This window comes from Gymnoscopelus microlampas (assembly GCF_963454915.1).
Source record: "Gymnoscopelus microlampas genome assembly, chromosome: 13".
Lineage (NCBI taxonomy): Eukaryota > Metazoa > Chordata > Actinopteri > Myctophiformes > Myctophidae > Gymnoscopelus > Gymnoscopelus microlampas.
In genome coordinates, this window is record NC_139950.1 from 4,423,839 (window position 1) to 4,445,439 (window position 21,601).

General features: G+C 42.9%; 1 protein-coding gene across 1 annotated transcript; it reads right to left on the bottom strand.

Moving 5' to 3' along the window:
* Positions 1-11,828: 11,828 nt before the first annotated feature.
* LOC311058252 (NIF3-like protein 1) lies at positions 11,829-12,911 on the bottom strand (the record flags this gene model as incomplete). Its single annotated transcript, XM_084075632.1, has 1 exon — positions 11,829-12,911. Exon 1 carries the CDS (start codon positions 12,870-12,872, stop codon positions 11,829-11,831), a length of 1,044 nt encoding a protein of 347 aa, XP_083931758.1. The 5' UTR covers positions 12,873-12,911.
* Positions 12,912-21,601: the final 8,690 nt, after the last annotated feature.

The following is a 21,601-nucleotide window of genomic DNA, read 5'->3' on the forward strand; positions in this document are numbered from 1 at the left end:
TTTTACTCCACTACATCTCAGAGAGACATATTTTAATTTTACTACACTACAAGTATTTCAAAATGTTTGTTACCAGTTACTTTGCAGATATAAATGATTACATCATAAAACATACATGAACCACTTTAGCCCTATTTTATACACATAGGCTATTTGAAAAAAGCCGATCTACATGCTCACAACGCGTCGCGATGCGACGCGTTGTGGGCTTGTAGATCTGTTATTTTAAAACATTTTAGTACTTTTACTTTTGGTACTTTAGGTATATTTTGATGCCAATACTTTGGTACTTTTGCTCAAGTAATATTTTGATCACAGGCCTTTTACCTGTAACAAGAGTCATTTTATATCGTATTATTGCTACTTTTACTTAAGTAAAATATCTGAGTACTTTTACCACCACTGCCCTTGCAAAGTTGCAAACGGCCCGTTCTGAACCAAGTGACATTTAGGCACAAAATGGCGTCGCCCATTGACAGTTACAGCTTCATTCAAACTTTTCCTCACCTAAAGACGTCACTTTAAACTCTCATTTACACAGTAACATTTAGCAGAAATACATCATGTCTAAAGCCTGCTCTTATGAGGTAGATGGTTGGGTTGTTTCCATTGTACTGACCTGAGTTAAAGCAGGAACAATGAACATACTTAATGACGTTTCTCTTTCCAGAATGCAAGAGAGGACAACCGGAAGGTGTGCTGCTTTATGTGGGGATCCCAGAGAAACTTGGCTAAGAACAAACGTTCCGTCCTCACTGCTCAAAAAAAAAACTTGAGTATACTTGAGTATTTCAAATTTCCATTACTTTTACTTCTACTCCACTACATCTCAGAGGCAAATATTGTACTTTTACTCCACTACAATTATTTGAAAACTTCAGTTACTAGTTACTTTTCAGATACATTATGATATTATGAAACATACATTAACCACTTTAACACTATTTTATACCTAGGCTATTTGAAAATAGCCGATCTACAAGCTCACAACGCGCCGCATCGCGACGCGTTGTGAGCTTGTAGATCTGCTATTTTCAAATATTTAGTACTTTTACTTTTGGTACTTTAAGTACATTTTGATGTCAATACTTTTGTACTTTTACTCACATTTTGAATTCTGGACTTTTACTTGTAACTGAGTATTTTTATATTGCAGTATTGGTACTTTTACTTAAGTAAAGAATTTGAGTACTTTTTCCACCACCGTAAATTCACAGTATTATTATTGGATGGGCTTGACATTATGTTTTCCACATGAAATGTAAACAGCATCACAAAACAAATATTGGAAATAATGACCAGCCTTTAAAATACATATAAATGGGGCCACACTCTCTTGGCACCCCATATATATATATATATATACACACACTCACACACGCACGCACGCACGCGCGCGCACACACACACACACACACACACACACACACACACACACACACACACTCGAAAACTCGAAAACAATTAAAACACTAAACAATTCAAATGTGTGTTGTGTTCATGGTATTATGTAAACAAGTGAAGATATAGGTAGGATTAAAGCACTTATACATTAAGGATCTGATAATCATAAAAGTCAGTGTAGTGAAAGAACACTTGTGAATTTACTGACATAGTCATTGGCTATTTAATTTATTTTATATTCAGCTTCTCTAAATGATTCTCTCCACTAGTGTCTAATGCTAATAACATCTACTCCACTGAGTTCTCTATAGTTCATCTAACACATTATTTACCTGGATAATGTAAAAGGTGAACCTGTTTGATTTTTTGATATTTAATCCAGTTCCTTCTCTTCAGAAAAAAAGAGAAGACCTCACTTCCTTCATGTTGTTGGGAAAGGGATGAGTAACATTTTTATAAAGTTTTTCAATTAACTCCTCCAGGATATAATTCATCTCAACCAGAACTGACTGTGGACTCCAGACTTCAGGTGAAGATGAACTCTCTCCACCCCACCAGGAACAATTCTGCTGAACAGGAGGAACCCAAAGACCATCAAGACCTCAGTAAGTTACTTGTTTTCACTCATTTATTTATCTTCCTGTTCTGCACCTGTGTTTGGGTTTATGATTTCTCTTATCTCAGTCTGTTCATTTTTAGTTTCACTTTAGTGCCTTTAGTTACGTAGATACTTAAGTAACCTTTTCCTAATTATATTATGATAGATGTATGGATATACACCTATCATTGTTTTCATGTCCAGAATTAAAAAGCCAAATAAATGACATTGCCATTTGACTAAGTATTTTGTTTATGTTGGAAATATAAATAGTGCAACCACGGTTACTAAGTTATCAATTGGGAATGCACAACTAACTTCAAATACCTAAATAACTGTACCATTCTGCCTCTCAACTATCTTCCCTTTGTCTTTGTTTTCAGTGTTGCATCTTCAGTCTGGCTTCCCTACCTTACCAGCTGTAAATAAACAGAAAAGAAGCTTGGCAAAACCAAAACACCACAGATGTGACCAGTGTGGAAAACACTTCACTAGAATGGGCCACCTTAAAAGACACCAGAGGATTCATACTGGAGAAAAAACACACCACTGTGACCAGTGTGGGACGAACTTCGCTCTACTGGCCAACCTTAAAAGACACCAGAGGATCCATACTGGAGAAAAACCATACCACTGTGACCAGTGTGGGGGCAAATTTACAACAAAATCCTACTTAATAAAACACCAGAGGATTCATACTGGAGAAATGCCATTCCAATGTGACCAGTGTGGGAGCAAATTCACAACAAAATCTGAGTTAATAAAACACCAGAGAATTCACACCATACCATACCACTGTGACCAGTGTGGAAAGGCTTTCAGTCATTCCCATGGCTTACAACGTCACAAGCTAGTGCACACAGGATTTAAACCCTTTTCTTGTAGTCAATGTGGAAAGGGGTTTACTCAGTCAGGAAGTCTACAACGACACATATGTAAGGAAAACCCTGTGTGACATGAACTTGATTGGAAAGTAAGCAAACATACACCAGCCCAATGTTTAAAATCTTGTCAAATTATGCTGTCATATGTCATAGATATGTAGACTGGTCACCCGACCTTGTGGAGACATGTGCTGTATTTAGAGACTATTTCTAGTTGTTTGGTAAGCCTGCTAAACTGTTTACACTGTTTACAAATGTATATGATCATATTCTTTATAGATGAACTATAGGCTCATGATAAGTTTACATGTTGTAAAAGTCGAGTCCACTTTTAACTGATCATTTCCACAATTACATTAGCAGTAGTCTTTTAACTTTGTAGTGAATGTCCCTCAATAGCCTGTCCCTCTATACTCTTAATGTGTTTGTTATGACTGTTGTTAACTGCTGGTGTTAGGAACGGCTGAGAGAAGAGGGAGAATGTGGTCCTTTTGTTGACTGGGCTATTTTCAGTTAGCATATTTTTATGGATTTCACTGTTTTACTTATTTATATTAAGTATTTTTATACCCTTTTTAGGCTCTATTTTTGTTTTCCAAAATACATGTTGTTACATTTGTTTGCCTGAATTTAATAAAAGCTCTATTGAGACACATTGTTGGTTGTTGTTATCAATATAATATAATGTATGTGTTGAAGGTCAAGTGATCGAGACTGCTGCAGCAAGCCTGGTCTTAAACATCACAACATTGTCATGTTTGTCTCTCTTTTGCCTTCCTTCCACTGGCCTCTGGTTACTGTCTTTTGCCTTCCTTCCACTGGCCTCTGGTTACTAGAAAACACTGGTGGTTACTGTTTTTACCAAGTAGAAAACACTGGTGATGTTTGTATTTATTTATTTATCCAGTTCCTTCTCTTAAATGTTGTTGTGAAAGGGATGAGTAGCATTTGTATGTAGTTTTTCAATTGAGACACATTCTTGGTGGTCTTACTTAGCCTTACTTAGCCCTAGTCAGTAAGTGAGAACTCGTACACAATGGAAGGACATCATTGTAGTACAATTGCTCTGCCAGTCATAGACAAGATCAAAATGACAAAAACATAAGGGTTTAATTCAGTGGAAGTATTTGCTCAATATCCTAAAGAGAACCAGACTGTTGGGAAGAATATGACCAGTGGGAAGATGTAGGAGTTAAATAGCTCCAGCAGATGGCAGTAGTGCAACACAATGGATGCAAGCTGCCGTTAACATCCACAGAAGAAGATAGTGACCGCTTGTGCCTCAGCCACTTCCTGCTTCACCTTGTTTTATTATGTTTGTGCTTCAGTAGTGTCAATCAATGTAATCCTTCATTTTAATGATGTAACCTTATCTGTTTAATACTTGTAATACTTACTTTTGATCCACCCCCATGATGCACTACTGAATTACATGTGAATGTAAAAGCTATAGACCAAATCACTGACCAATGACTCATCATCATTACAAACTACTGTTCTTTTCAGACAAAACAATGACAATGACTGGCCTTTAATGACAATAGAACACCATCCTTATGCACCACTTTGACTGAATTACATGTGAATGATAAAGCTATAGACCAATCAATGACAGTCTCACACCCAGCCAACAAGTTATCAGGATAACTTGTGAAAGAACACATGGTGAATTTACTGACATAGTCATTGTCTATTTGATTTATTTTATATTCAGCTTCTCTAAACGATTCTCTCTACTAGTGTTTAATGCTAATAACAGCTACTCCACTGAGTTCTCTATAGTTCATCTAACACATTATTTACCTGGATAATGTAAAAGGTGAACCTGTTTGTTACCTGGATAATGTAAAAGGTGAACCTGTTTGCCTTTTTAAATATTTAATCCAGTTCCTTCTCTTCAGGAAAAAAGAAGACCTCACTTCATAAATTGAGACACATTCTTGGTTGGTATTAATCATTAGGTCTTACTTAGCCTATATGCCATCTTTTTATGTTATTCTTCATGTTCACACCAGAAAATAAAATGATGGATGTTATGTCTTTATGTTGTTTGTTTTTAATGCTCAAGAATCTTCACATTAAATCAGATCCATCACAATACTAGCAATTTACATAGGTTAATGCAATAATTGATCCTGCTAGCTTTTTAATATGCAATATTGGATTCAATATTTATATTCTCTATTTCTCTCCTAAATGGAAAATCCCACTTCATAATTGTATGTTGTTGTGAAAGTGATGATTAGCAAAATATTTGCCTTGTCAATTATTTCACTGAGGATTTTTTTTGCCTAAATTAATAAATGTAGTATTTGTTTTATTTTTCAGTGTATTAATAATATGTATGTATTATTTCCTACTTAACTTAACTTTTACAATTGTATTTTGTATCAATGTTCACACTTGATAATGAAGGGAATACTAAACCTAAAGAGTGAGTTAGATTGTGATTGGTGGAGAGATGATTCTATTGTTCTCCTCTTTGGCCAATCATTCAAGCAGTTAGTGGTTCCACCTCAGCTTTGTTGCAGGTTGTAGTTGTAGGTTGTCTCTTTTAATATCTCACAATTTGTTCATGTGTTGCACTACTTCTACTACTTCTTTTATTCTTATTATTACTGATTTGTAATATGTTGTTTGGCTATGACTGCAATGTCTTATTTTTTCATTGTTAGTTAGCTAGTTTTGTTCTTAACTAGCCTTGACTTGAGGCCAAAGAAAAGTGAATGATTTACACTTGGACTAAATGGTGATACACATTGGAAAAACATATCAAATGCACTAGAATATAGAATATAGTAATGTTAAGAAATGTATACTGCCCCACATCTCACCTATTTCCCCTTGTATTTCTTTTCAATCCAGTGTTGCATCTTCCTTCTGGTTTCCCTGTCCTACCAGCAGTGAATGAACAAAGAAGCTTGGCTAAACGAAAACACCACAGCTGTGACCAGTGTGGAAAACACTTCACTACGCCAGCCTTAAAACACACCAAATAATTCACACCGGAGAAAGACCATACCACTGTGACCAGTGTGGGAGCAAATTTAAAACAAATTCTGCATTAATAATGCACCAGAGAATCCACACTGGTGAGAAACCATATGGACGTGATCTGTGTGGAAAACACTTCACTCAAAGACCACACCTTAAAACCCAGCAGAGAATCCACACTGGATTAAAACCATACCACTGTGACCAGTGTGGGAGCAACTTCTCTCAAATGTCCACCCTTAAAAAACACCAGAGAATTCACACTGGGGAAAGGCCATACCACTGTGACCAGTGTGGGGGGAGCTTTAACAGACCATGCAACTTAGAAAAACACCCGAGAATTCACACAGGATTTAAACCCTATCACTGTGATGTCTGTGGAAAGGCTTTTAGTGTCTCACATAGTTTGCAACGTCACAGCCTTGTACACACAGGACTTAGACCCTTTCCTTGTAGTCAGTGTGGAAACGGTTTTATACTTCAGCCAGTCTACAACGCCACAGCCTTGTGCACACAGGATTTAAACCCTTTCCTTGTAGTCAATGTGGAAGGGGTTTTACTACTTCAAGCCATCTACAACGTCACAAGTGTACACATATGAAAGAGAAACCCAATCACTTTTTAACAGTGTAGTAAGTAAGGACGTCAGTAGAAAGGATATCCTCAAAACGGGAGGCATACGTAAGTCCGACATCCCATTTCTCCGACTATGTGGCATCCGCGTGCGGTTAGGATAGGTTTAGCGGAGGACATCTCTGCTGGGACTTCAGTAAAATGTTTTCAGTCAAGGCGTCTTGACACAAAAAAACAGATTAAAGATTTTTTGCATTCGCCATCTCCATTTGAAAGAAAGTCTGTTTTTAAGGGTTTTGTTTTGTTTAAATGAATGTCTAAGACTAAGGTATAATGTGGATTATATTTTGGGAATGCTATGTTCACTAGGCTGTGCATGGCAGGGGCGTCCAAATCCCTGAGTCTTTCCACTTTAGACCGCATACCAAAGTGTTGATTCTAAAAGTTCCTATTTTGTCTATTATCTATTGTCTATTTATTTATTCTTTTATCTCTATTTTAAGTTACCCTTATATGGGCTGTTTGGTTTTTTATCCAATTAAGTTTTCACTTTAGCTTCTTTATATTTAAACATCCCGTTTCCAACTTTCATTTATTTCAAATTTTAAGGAGTTAGGTTTCTTTCTGGGCTCCAGTTTAGCTTTTAAGTTCTTTTTACTTAACTTCTAGAATTAAAATAAATAAGGTTACCCTTATTTATTTTAATTCTAGTTAACTTTATCTTCTTTTATTCCCTTAAATTGTTTAAGTCTAATTTGAGGGAAAGTATAAATTTGAGTTCCCTCCTGTGTATATATTCCAATGGGCTGTGATTACTATATCTTTAAACAGTGAAGTTTGTTTGAACTGGATTTAAATTGTGCCTTTTTCATTTAACCTTTCAGTTTAATTCTATCTATTTTAAGTGGATAGGTTCAAGTGAGCTATTCTGGACCTAATCATTGGGGACTGTTCTAACTATTTTATCTTAGGTCAGTTGGGTTCTGACTTTAACTGCTTTTAGGTCTACTTAGTTATCTTTATTTTGTATCACTATAGTTTTATAAGTCCTAAATATCTTTGCATTGATAGGCAAAGTTCATTTTGGTGTAATCTTTCTAATTGCTCTAATTCTCCCTCCCCTTCCTCCCTTTGAAGGGTTGAGTGGGCTGTTTTTTAAAGAGGGGAGTTCCTTCACACCTGTGGGTGTGAAGATCTGTTTGCCAGTAAGGGCACTTTAGGTTACAGGGGGGGTTTTAGAGGTGTGCAAATTGAGTTGACCCAGTAATCATTCCCCTCTGGTTACCCTAAGTGGTCACCACTCTTTGATGACCCCTAATGGTTCTGTTCCACTGAGTTCACCTGCCTAATCACCCTCCACCCAGGTTAGGGTTAGGGTTTAGGTATAGGCTTTAGGATTTAAAAGTCTCCACTGATTCTTTACACCTAATAATTCTCCTCCACTGAGTTCACCCGCATAATCACCCTCCACTCAGGTTAGGGTTAGGGTTTAGGGTTTAGGTATAGGCTTTAGTAGTTAACTTTAGTTAACTTTATCTTCTTTTATTCCCTTAAATTGTTTAAGTCTAATTTGAGGGAAAGTATAATTTTGAGTTCCCTCCTGTGTATATATTCCAATGGGCTGTGATTACTATATCTTTAAACAGTGAAGTTTGTTTGAACTGGATTTAAATTGTGCCTTTTTCATTTAACCTTTCAGTTTAATTCTATCTATTTTAAGTGGATAGGTTCAAGTGAGCTATTCTGGACCTAATCATTGGGGACTGTTCTAACTATTTTATCTTAGGTCAGTTGGGTTCTGACTTTAACTGCTTTTAGGTCTACTTAGTTATCTTTATTTTGTATCACTATAGTTTTATAAGTCCTAAATATCTTTGCATTGATAGGCAAAGTTCATTTTGGTGTAATCTTTCTAATTGCTCTAATTCTCCCTCCCCTTCCTCCCTTTGAAGGGTTGAGTGGGCTGTTTTTTAAAGAGGGGAGTTCCTTCACACCTGTGGGTGTGAAGATCTGTTTGCCAGTAAGGGCACTTTAGGTTACAGGGGGGGTTTTAGAGGTGTGCAAATTGAGTTGACCCAGTAATCATTCCCCTCTGGTTACCCTAAGTGGTCACCACTCTTTGATGACCCCTAATGGTTCTGTTCCACTGAGTTCACCTGCCTAATCACCCTCCACCCAGGTTAGGGTTAGGGTTTAGGTATAGGCTTTAGGATTTAAAAGTCTCCACTGATTCTTTACACCTAATAATTCTCCTCCACTGAGTTCACCCGCATAATCACCCTCCACTCAGGTTAGGGTTAGGGTTTAGGGTTTAGGTATAGGCTTTAGTATTTAAAAGTCTCCACTGATTCTTTACACCTAATAATTCTCCTCCACTGAGTTCACCCGCATAATCACCCTCCACTCAGGTTAAGGTTAGGGTTAGGGTTTAGGGTTAGGGTTAGGTTTTGGGGTTTAGAGTGTAAGATTCTTCACTGATTCAACCTAGTGCTCTATTCTATTAAGTGGCTACATTTTAGATTTTAAGAGGTGGCCATATTCAACCCTTCTGGGAAGGCGGTGCTTAGCCTGCTAATCCATTGTCTTTCGTTGTATTTTCTCTGTCCCACTGACCAATTCGGATTGACGTCGGAGGCATGCGCTGTCGGAGGAATGGTCTGTCGGACTAACGTATTGCACCCCCTCAAAACACATCAGCACATCCACATGTCACTACAACAAGTAAGCTCCATACATTTTTACTAATATTGGTTCGATTCTATTCTCCCACAACATATTATTCTTTTTTTACTTGTTTTTTTACTGTTGCTTTTTTACTGTTTACACTCATGAAAGGTTTATACACATGTTCAGGATAATATAAGTATGACATTTACTTTTCCTATGTACTGTCATAACAAACCAATTATACTGTATAATTGGTTTGTTATGACTGTTGGCCTGTTCGGCTGGCGTTTGGAACAGCCGAGCAAAGAGGGCTGTCCTCCTGTTGTTCCATTGACCAGACTATTTCATAGATTATGTTCACCTGTTTCACTTTGACATGTTTAATAAACATTGTTCGATTATGACACATTTGTTGGTGTTGTTATTTATTAGGATCTACTTAGCTCGTATTTAGACCTATTTAACTCATTTAACATTCAATTATGTATTTTGTTCAAACCAAAGACATTGCTAGTCTTTGGTTTGTGTGAAAGGCATGGCGAGAGAGTATGTTTTGCCCCCTGTTTGTCTCCGCCAGGCCGAAAGGCATGGCGAGAGAGTATGTTTTGCCCCCTGTCCGTCCGTCCGTGTGTGTGTCCGTCATTCTGTCTGCGAGCAGCTAATCTCCGCCAGCGTTGGCCCTGTCGCTGTGAAACTGCGCACACAAACTCCCTGGATGACACAGCAGAACCTCTGCCCCACATTTTTCAGATCAGCCTGTCATAGCGCCACCATGAGGCCGACTTAACAAAACACATTTTTGCTATTACTCCTACAGATTTTGTCCAAAAAACACGCAAATCGGTACACACTCTATAGCCATGTGACACGGATCTGTCTGACTTTCTATATTCCATCCTGATTGGCTAAAATTGGCTTCCAAAGTATGCAGGATTGGTTCATTTGGAACAAAATGCCTCAAATCATGCACGCAGCATGTGATTTCTGTGAAATTTTCCACAGAGATTCCCACTTGGCCCAGGAAGAAATGCCACTTGAAAACGTTCACATCAGCCTCATGGTGGCGCTATAACAAGCCAATTCACGCTTTTAGCTATAACTGCACCGATCTGCGTCAAACTTTGCACGCACACTCCCTAGAGGCCAAGGAAAAACCTTTGCCCTGCATTTTTTACATATTCCTTTTAGAGCGCCACCAGGAAGCTGAGTTTTGTAAAACACATTTTTTGCTCTTACTCCTTCAGATTCTGTCCAAAAATCACGCACATCGGTACACAGTATCTCTATAGTAATGTGATCAAGATGGATGTGTCCGATATTTCATATTCCATCCTACTTGGCTAACATTGGCTTCCAAAGTTTGCAGGATGGGTCCCTTTTGAACAAAATTCCTCAAATCATGAACGCAGTGTGCGATTTCCGTGGAATTTTGCATGCACACTCCCATTAGGCCGAGGAAGAAATGCCACCCTTTTCACATTGGTCTGTTATAGTGCCACCAGCAGGTCTAATTTAGCAAACCACATTTATGGAACAAAATGCCTCAAATCATGAATGCAGTGTCCGATTGTCGTGCAAGGCCTAAGAAGAAATGGCACCCTTTTCACATTAGCCTATTACAGCGCCACCAGGAGGCCACAATAATCTACCTGACCTGGCGGAGACTTGTGCTCCGAGGAGCACTTTTTCTAGTTGTTTATGTGCCCAAAAGATCAGATCTGTAAGCTGTCGACACGCCATGACGCAGCGCGTTGATCTCTGTTATTTTGGGTAGGTAGGCGACGGCACATTACGCGCGGTAGCAATGTATCTGGGTTTGAGAGGCTATGATTGATGTAAACTTACAGTAGCCTACTAGATTATAGCTGGCAGTTGTCACACTATTGTAGCTCTGTTCGGGCTTATTGCACAAAGGTGGATGATGAAAAAGTTGCACTTTGAAGTGACACAGTTATGTCCAAGTAGGCTATTGTCCCCGTTCGCAGAGGAAAATAAATGGAGCTACTTCAGAGATGTTTAACACCCCTGGAATCCATTAGAATGGTGGAAATGGAACGTAAACGATAACAGCCAACGTGAGTACATATCTTTCCTGAAACTGGCCGATTTATAGCCATATCATCACAGCAGTGTGCACCAAGATGTAGGCTATACCCAAACACATTGACATGTCAATCTTCCTTAATAAAACATATGTAGACTAACTAGCAGCAGTAGCCTTGGTCGGCTGTGTGTGAGCTTGTGCCTTCCGCAGTTGAGCTGCGCTATAAGACGCAAAGGAGCCTAAATGAATGTATCCTACTACTATTTTGATAAACATTCATTCTGTGCATTTCTCACTTCGGGTTGGGTTTGTGGACCATCATAACTGTATTTCAGCCATAGGCTACATTGTATAAAATGTATTATACATTTATTCATTTATACTATAAATGAATAAATACATTAAGAAATGAATAAATAAATAAGGTTAAAATACAAGAATACTGCAAGTGTGGAAAGGGTTTTATTTTCCACACTTGCAGCCTATAAGAGCCTATAAGAGTGTTGAAATCATTATCAATATACGCAGACAATTTGGAATTACGTGTTTTGATTTAACTTTACAAAGTCTATAAGAGATGTCAATCAACCTTTCTAAGAAAAGTGATTGCAGCCTAGGCAGTTTCTCCAGATTTAACTAGCAAAAAGTAATCTTGGAGCCCCAGTCACACCACCTGCAGTGGGTCTCTGTCAGTTTGTGACACAGCCGCAGTCACAGAGTCGGGCAGGCGCACTGCGAGCCTCTCCCGGAACACAGCCAGGAATCCCCGCTCGCTGTTGCTATGGTCACTGAGGATGACGCTGGTTCCCTTAGCAACGGCATCCAGCACTTCGTGGTGGGACATCTCACCTGTGATGTAGAGGTCTGCTCGGACGCCGTTTAGCACTGAGGCGCCTGATCCAGCGCACACAGCAGCAGTTGACACAGTGGACTCTAGCGTCTGCCTCACACCGAGAGCCAGGCGGAGATGTTTCATCCCCAAATGGGACTTAATTTTCTCAATGGCCGTTCCCACAGTTACAGGCTGGTCCAAAATGCTGAGTCGTCCTTGACCATGGCCTGGCAGAGGAGGCTTCTGTATTTGTAGAATGCTGAGGGGCTGGCTGGGGCTAGTGTGTCGTAGCAGAGTCTGTACACTGGGAGTCAATGCTGAGTCACAGCATGTAATACTGACATGGACACTGCTGCTGTCTGAACTTGTTACTGAACGCTGTATCAGGGTTCCACTATCAACAGCCTTTAGTTCTTCAGTGATAGTATTCAGTTCCACTGCACTCCTGAGAGTGAATTCCAGCTTGTGACTCTGTAGGGCACTACAAAAGGCTTGATTCAGCACTGACACCTGGCCACTACCGAGTCCCCCGACAAGCCAATCATTCACCCCCCCTTTAACGCTATCCCATGAAGTGTGAGGGGAGAAGACCGCCATACCCGCCTCCACGGCTCGGACAGCCAATCGCTGCTTCCAGTCTTTCTGAACCAACCGCTTGATTGACCGGAACAACGGAGGGTGATATGAGATGAGGAGGTCACAGCCCATGGTCTCTGCCTCCTCCATGACAGACTCTGTGAGATCATTGGTCAGCAGGATGGTTTTGATAGGGTGAGCTTTGCTTGGCTCCACCAATAGGCCGACATTATCCCACGACTCGGCCAGTGACAGAGGAGCAAGCTGCTCGAGCACCTGAAGAACTTCTTTTAGGTCCATTGTGCTTTTACTTTCAAGGACTTAACGTCATAAAATAAATGTCTCTCAGTCAGTGTAAATCATGCAGTGCATGTTGTGCTGGGGACGACCATTATAACTCTACCTCCAGTGGATTATCTTGCAAGCCTCCTTGTTGGGGAGAACTAATGTGGGTAGTTATTAGTTCTAGTATTGTTGAACTGGGGAGGCATGCGTTAATCCGACAGACCTTTTCTCCGACTATGTGGCATCCGCGTGCGGTTAGGGTTAGGGTGCGGGTTTGGTTCGGGTTTACTGTTTAATGTCGGAGCACTGCGCTGTCGGAGGAATGCGCTGTCGGACTAACGTATTGCACCCGTTGAACTGCTGGTAGCAGATGGCCCTGACACCGCTGATCAGGGCGGGTATCCTCGTAGAGGGTATTTTACAAGAAGCTGAATTAGCGCTTTGCGGGGAAGCTCGAGTAACTGCAGACAGTATTGGGCTGGTTGAGTTGTGGATCTTCTTTCGAAGGGGTCCTATTCTCTTGTAGTTTCAATATTGATTAAACACTGAATATATCCCTGGAACTCAATCGCATGTCGTCGGCTCAGCCTTATATAGCGGCAAATTAATATTTGCCATATAAGGACGACCCTAGAGCATAGTCGTTTTGTTCGTCAGCTATATTTTCCTATTATGGAGATGTCCATATAGGGACGTCTCTGTAACATTGCTGTCTCCAAATTTAGTGTGTACATTTTCTTTTATCCATTTGTCCACTAGGCCTGCGGGTAATTGGGGCAGGTTCAATCCTTTACTTGGTCTATAGCCTATACGAGGCCATAGATCTTTAAGAACTGTTGGTCAGGTCCGAGCCGAGGATATCTCATCACACATTCCCTACCCGATATAAAGTGTCAGTGTAGTACACATGCAATTATATGCTTTGGGTACATTTTATACTATTTTCTTTGTTTTTAGATATCCCCCATTTCGCCCCCATTTATTTAGTTTTTGAACAGGCATCTGCTATGGGCAGCCTTGTTGTGTTGTCTACACATGCTGGTGGGCTTGATTAGCTCAGTCAGTACTAAGCAGCTGAAGCTACTAAAATCAATTAAGCCCTTGCTACGTATCCTGTGTTTTATTTCTTAGGTAGGTAAAACCCACCTAAAACACTGGATAATGAGAGTTGAACAATGCTGTCCGTTGTGTTTGTGTTGAAATGCATTTTGGTTGCTTATGAATGTTATTTATATTTATTAAATAACATAATGGTGCATAACGGTACATGCATATTACCTGCACATTTAGATAATAAGCACGTTGTTTTTCTTTGGAACTGCTGCTAATTGATAAGCTATTGTACCTGTCTGTCTGAGACAACAACCTTGTCATTTGTATTTTCATTATTTTCATTTTTATTAAGTCATTGGATTTTTGCATTGGTGCCATCGATGTGGAACAGTTCAATAACATGCACGTAACTCTACGTAAAGCTGCTATGCAACGCATACATACCTTTTTAATGGAGTTGGTACAATGTATGTTCAGGAGGAAGACTACGCCTTCAAACAATGAGATTGTTACTAACCTTGCCCCTCACTCTACTGTACTCCCATGATCTATTTCCATTCCTAGCTCACTCTCTAGGTTACAAGCTTGATCGATCACCATGGTAACCGAGTCAACTCCTCCCTCGACTTATCCGCCATGGTAACCGAGCATAGCTCCACCTTTGCCACTCACAGCGGCACCGATGCCATGGTAACTAATCGCTCTCCACCCTGAACTCCACCCCTTCTACCAATAAGTGAGGGTATTTAAACCTGCCAGGTCCGCCTGCCATTCGTGCATTGTTCTTCGTAACGCAGCACATCGCAAACGCAAAGTAAACTTATTGTTATAACTTACCTCAATGGATTATACTATTACCCTCCAAGCCTCCGATGAGGAGGATTTCTCTTCCAACGCTTCTGCCGCCGTGTCCGACACAGCGCTTTCTCGCAGGTTAAGGTCGGTAGGCGAGAGGCATCGGGCAACAGCTGTCAGCGAAACACTGGTGGAATTTCACCGCGGTCCAAGGTACACACCTAGGCAACCCTCCGCCTCTCCTGCCCACAGCCGGAGCTCCCGGACCAGCCAGCGGTCCCGGTCGGGCCGTGCTCCTCCCGTTCCACCCCACCATATTCCTCCTCCTCCTCCTCCCCCACACCAATGCCACCATTCCACCCCCCGACGTCAGGGGGAGAACCCGGTCGCCCAGCACGGGCCGGGTCGTGATCTTCCTCCTCATCGTCTTCCTCCTCCATGCCACCATTCCACCCCCCGATGCCAGGTCGCTTCTCCCTCCCCACCCCGGTCTCGTCGGGGGAGGTCTCCAGGCAGACATTGTGTTGACCATACCATCGCTCAGCACTCTCCCCTCCCCCCTCCTCCTCCCCCTCCTCCTCCACGGCTGGCGTCACTAAGAGCGCCTCCTCCCCCGGCCCCGTCCAGGACGGTAATCCCGGCCATCTGCGAATGGACCGTGGCATCACTAAAAAGAGCTTTAAGAGAGAAGAGCGTCGCATTTTCCAGCACCACAAACAAAGGACAACTCTTCAAACTCTACACCACAGCAGCGAGAGTTTCCTCTTCTCCAGCGGGTCCTTCACAGGCGCGCTATCATGACGTCACACAGCCGGCACAGGGTCCTTCTAGCAGCAGATACGACGGCAGCAGAGCAGACACTACAACGCCCGCCCGAAACACACGTTTATCAGGTGAGCCAGTTTTGTCCTCTAATAATGCAAACCATCCACCAGCATTGTCTATAATTACAAAAGATATTCGCCAATCGAATTTATCTCCACCTACAGGTCGCACTCTGCTGAGCCGCCTCGGACCCCTAACTCAAGCAGAGCAGACCAGGCTTGTTCCCACTACCCCCATGCATTTCCCTGCTCCCCCCCCCTCCTTCCCTACCTTTAATCCCTTTTCCCCCATCCCTTCCCCCTCTTACCAAAACCCCCGGCAAAGGTTTTCATCTCCGTCAATGCAGGCTTCACTGTCATCCCATCCCCCTGCACAATCATCCCCCACACCTCTTTTTCTGTTCCGCCCCCCCGAGGCCGCTAGCCAGCCCAACACCCAGATGGCCATCGGACCGGGCCGGCTAGCACCTTCACCCCCCACTCAGGTGCCCCCCCAAACAGCCATGGGCATCCAGAGCAACATACCTCTCTTTTCTTTCCCTCCCACCCCCGCCCTTGTGTTTCCAACCCCCCCCCCCCCCCTTTTCTCTCTCCTCCACAGTCGCAGCCCAGGTGCCACCGAACGCGCTGGCCCTCAACTCACAACCCGTATCCAACTACCTCTGTCAACAAATCCTCCAGGGTATGGACATCGACCTCTCAGCAATACTAAAACCATCCACCCACACCTTTCAACCCCGGACAGTTGACTGCAGAGGCATCTCGATCACCCTCCGAGACCTTTCATCCACTTCCTCACCCCACAACACCCTCACTGCCACCAAATTCACCTTAGCTTTCTCAATTTTTAGGAATTTCATCTGCTCACTATTCCCCCACAGAAGGCAAGAGCTAGATGACTACCTATCTATAATTATGGACATGGCACGGTTTGGTGGCACCCTATTCTATGAATATCACCGGCAGTTGATTATTTTATTTTTTTTATTCTTCGGACCGTTTGATGCCTGCTAGCTGGCTGTGGCTAGCCTTCAGCCTAGAAGCCAGCCTAGTGGCACGCTAGTTGTGGCTCGTCTTCAGCCTAGATACTAGCGTTTATGGTCAAGACTGCCTGATTTGTCTGCAACATGCACAGTGGAACATTTTGATCATCGAATGCTTTGATCGCCCATTATTCTAATTTGGCCGCTGCTGCTACCGCTGCTGCAAACAACCTGGCGAGATCCAGAGCACGCCCGAGGAGGACCACTGTGGCTACCATGCCACCACTTACCTCTACGCCGGGCTGTGAAGGCTGTCTCCGCCAGGAAAAGAAAATTAAAGATCTGGAGGGTCGTATCCTGATCCTTCATAGTATCCGGGAGGATGAGGAGCTCTTGAACACGCTGGCTGCTACAGCTGCAAGTCTCGCCTCCGCTATCCTGGAGGAATCCATGCCTGGATCCCAACCATCGGGCCTGCTGAAGGAGCCTCCAGTCATGGATCCAACGCTCCCCGCGGAGGAGGAATTTCCAGAGCTGGGTGCCATTCCCAAACGGGCCGGGACCAGCGCTACTGCCGCCGCAGAATAGATGCCTGGATACCAATCCGTCGCTCCAGCTACAAGCGGTGTAGGAACACCTCACGACCTGCCTCACCTCCTATTCCTCTGGGCAACAGCTTCGAGCTACTGGGTTCACTCCTGGAAGATCACCAGTCCACCCCAAGGGCAAAGAGAGCAAAGAGCCTGGGCAGTGCCATGGTTAAGACTGCCTGATTTGTCTGCTACATGCACAGTGGAACATTTTGATCATCGAATGCTTTGATCGCCCATTATTCTAATCTGGCCGCTGCTACTACCGCTGCAAACAACCTGGCGAGATCCAGAGCACGCCCGAGGAGGACCACTGTGGCTACCATGCCACCACTTACCTCTACGCCGGGCTGTGAAGGCTGTCTCCGCCAGGAAAAGAAAATTAAAGATCTGGAGGGTCGTATCCTGATCCTTCATAGTATCCGGGAGGATGAGGAGCTCTTGAACACGCTGGCTGCTACAGCTGCAAGTCTCGCCTCCGCTATCCTGGAGGAATCCATGCCTGGATCCCAACCATCGGGCCTGCTGAAGGAGCCTCCAGTCATGGATCCAATTTCCAGAGCTGGGTGCCATTCCCAAACGGGCCGGGACCAGCGCTACTGCCGCCGCAGAATAGATGCCTGGATACCAATCCGTCGCTCCAGCTACAAGCGGTGTAGGAACACCTCACGACCTGCCTCACCTCCTATTCCTCTGGGCAACAGCTTCGAGCTACTGGGTTCACTCCTGGAAGATCACCAGTCCACCCCAAGGGCAAAGAGAGCAAAGAGCCTGGGCAGTGCCATGCCCAGAGTTGTTGATCCCTTGCCTCCCCAGCGCGAGGCGGTAGACTCTGGCCGCTGCAGGCACCCTGGTGCTCACGCTACTGCTCGTGCTGCTGGTGTCCACTTCGCCCCCATGCCATCGTCCAGTCTTCCCTCACTTTCGCAGCCATGGTCTGCTCTGGTGTCTCAATCTACCTCAGTGAGCTCCACTAGGGCTAACATTAAACAGCCCTCCTCAAAAAACCCTCTGTTGATCAACAAGACCCCCGGCCGCTCTTTGCGATCCAGTCAACTGCACAGGCGACCCCCCCCCCCCCCACCCCCCTCAGTGTTAATCATCGGCGATTCCATGGTCAGACACATCCGTATCTCCAATGCCCTAATTTATTGTTATCCAGGTGCAAATACTAATTTTATTCTCAATCGACTCCCCACTATTCTGGCCTCTCTCCCATCTACTATCAAGAAAATCGTCCTCCACGTAGGGGTTAAAAAACATCCTTGACCACCTCCTTAGCTGTGGTAAAAAAGTCTTCATCTCGGGTCCCATTCCATTGCTGCGCGGCGGAGAGAGCCGCTTTGGAAAGCTGCTGGATTTGCACTACTGGCTTCACTCTGTCTGCTCGTCTTGCAACATAAATTACATCCATAATTCCCATTTGTTTTGGGCTCGTCCAGCCTTTTACAACCGGGATGGCCAACACCCGAGCACAATAGGAAATAAATCACTATCATTTCACATGCAGCGTACATTGGATTTCCATGCTTGACTGTTGTTGTCCCCCCACACTATTCCGTCCGACCACACAACTACTTCCGGTCATCTCACATTTCGTTCCACCTCATCTCACCACACCAGTCCTGCACCTGCCCCCTTCTGGCTGGACGACCACATCGCGGCTGATCCACCTTCAGCTCACAATGATCTACTCAGTGACATTTCTACCTCTGTTATCTGTAATATTAATGCTTTATCCCCACGCTCTTGGCGCCCGCCCCGTCAGCCCTCTAGGCCTAACGGGGCAATAGTGAGTAATCTCATGCATATTCATGTGAATATATCCCCTATAACTACTCCTGCTGTTCCTATTATATACACAAATTGTGCTGATCTCAAGACTGCAAACGAGCTCAGCACTTGTGATGGCTTAAAATTCTTACACCTAAACATTAGGAGCATTTATTGGAAACTTGACTTTGTAAAAGTTTTGATCGCAAAAGGCCACCTGATGTATTTGTCATAACAGAGACATGGCTGACTGAAAATACCCTAGACTCAGATATCGCCTTTACTGGATACAACCTCTTCAGAATTGATAGAACATCTAGAGCAGGTGGCATAGTAATTATGGTCAGGGACAATCTAATAGCTTGAGTTCTTACAGTGTCATCAGTATCTAATCTTCTTGAATATATTGTTTTAGACATCTGCTTGGGTGGGCTACTCATTGCACAGTTGTCGGCTTATATCGTCCTCCCTCTAGTCTACACCAATTCCAGCCCTAGAGGAACTTGAAAAGTTATCTAAATATGTTTCATCTGAAATTTGTCCTTTGCGATCTGAACTATGATTGGTTATCAGTACTATCTGCAAGGCTGAAACAATTATGCACAGCTTTAAACCTGCGTCAGGAGAGGGAACAGGAGGTGCGCCTGGTCTCCCCAAAAATAAAAAACAACATGTGGCTGAACAAGAGTGCCCCATCGCTGGCCGAGCAGGGCAACATTTGTCCTGGACCTTCCTCCTCTTCCCGGATAGCACCTACACGTAGCAGGAGAATCTGCCCTCCCTCACAGCCCTTGGATGATTCATTGAAGTGGCCTGCATGTGTTATTATATAACTCCCCTCCAATTTGTATTATATGTAATACATTTTAATGTTTAATAATACATTAAACACAGCTTTAAACCATGATCTCAACTCATCCAACACTCCACCAGGCCAAATAAAAACGACCAGTCATTTTAGCATAGTACACAAAAAGAAACTCGAGTGGTTATTTCCATTGTGTCCTTTCAATTTCATTAGGTGAGAGGGTCCGGTTTGTGGCTGACTGACTCTAGCATCCTGGGTGCCTCCCCCGATGGTCTGGTAGGAGAGACACACATCATTGAGGTGGAGGGATTGCAGTGTTGCGGAAGCAGTGAAGAATGAGCAAGCCGCGGGGGCTTAATTAAATGTGGCGAAAACGGAGTGTATTTGGATAGGAGACGAGAATGAGGACTTGGCGGAATGGCTTTTGGCAACAAATTAATGATTGCATTATGTAAAAAATGTGGCTAAGGGCATTCTGAGTAAAGTAACCTGAGTGGGAGACCCCCAAAAATGGGAGAAGCAGAGGGGTAGATGCAGATGCCATATTATAAATTGGCCTATTTGGATTTTGCCAACCTGTGGGACCTCACTAAACAGGACACAATGGCCCTCATTTATCAGTGGAGCGTAAAAAATGGCTTCTATTTTTCCATGTATTCTGCCGTACACCAACGTCGAAGTCACATTTATCAACGAATCCTATACAACCAATCCTAGCGTACATTGGGTTGGAGCCTTGATAAATGTCACGGCTGAAATCAATCTGGCACGCCTTTACATATTCTAGTTTCTGGGGACCCACCCTCGTTTTTGCGACAATGGCTACACGCAATACGGCCAAGAAAATAAACTATTCCGAGGTGGAAATAGATGTTCTCACAACTGAGGTGGAAAAGCATCGCAGTGTATTATTTGGAAGCCTCAAGAGTGGTATAAAAAACACAAAAAAAAAACAAGGTTTAGATCGCAGAAAATGTGAACAGCGTGGCATTGGACCATCGGACACCAAACTTATCTTGTCTGTGTATATAGTGTGATGAGGCATACTGTTTTTCCTAAATTAATTAAACTTATCTTACTGTTTATATTACAACATTAGAACATACCAGATGTGTGTGCTTGTTTGTTTGTTTGTTTGTTTGTTTATTTATTCATTTAATCATTCATTCATTTGTGTTGAGTCAGATTCATTCATGTAGCAGATGTAGTACTTGCAAACTCACCACAACTCTGTAAGTCCTGTTCTGACAGACCCCATAAGCTGGCCTTGAGAAACTGAACATGCCAGGATATGGCCTGACAAGTAATGATTTTCACCTCTACGGACACTCCTGTCTTCATCTTTAAAATAGCATCATATTAAAAAAATCACACCCAGCTGTAATGTGATTGGCTGACTTTGCAAAAGTATCGATTTGCATTAACAATGGAAGGGTTAGGGGGTATACAAATATTTTGGTCGGTGTCCAAAACTCACTTATAGGGGGCGGCTACACCGCCCCAAAAATCACACTCAGTGTGAAGTGGGCGGTGTGTGGTCATCACAACATGACTCACTTTAAAAAAAGGATAAATGACTTTTTTTAAAGTCCATACTGCTATTCATAGGGCTGCACATGTGTCATGTGTTTCGCTAGCCAATCACAGTCCTGAATTTGCAAAGTCAGCCAATCACATTACAGTTAGTGGTGATGACACTAGCTGTAATGTGATTGGCTGACTTTGCAAAAGTATCGATTTGTATTAACAATGGAAGGGTTAGGGGGTATACAATGCGTTGTAGACTGTTGGCCAATCACGGTGCAGGATTGGTCGGTGTCCAAAACTCACTTATAGGGGGCGGCTACACCGCCCCAAAAATATATCAATTTTGTTCACTTTAAACACGGAGTTCGACTGAAGTGCAGTAATCTGCCGG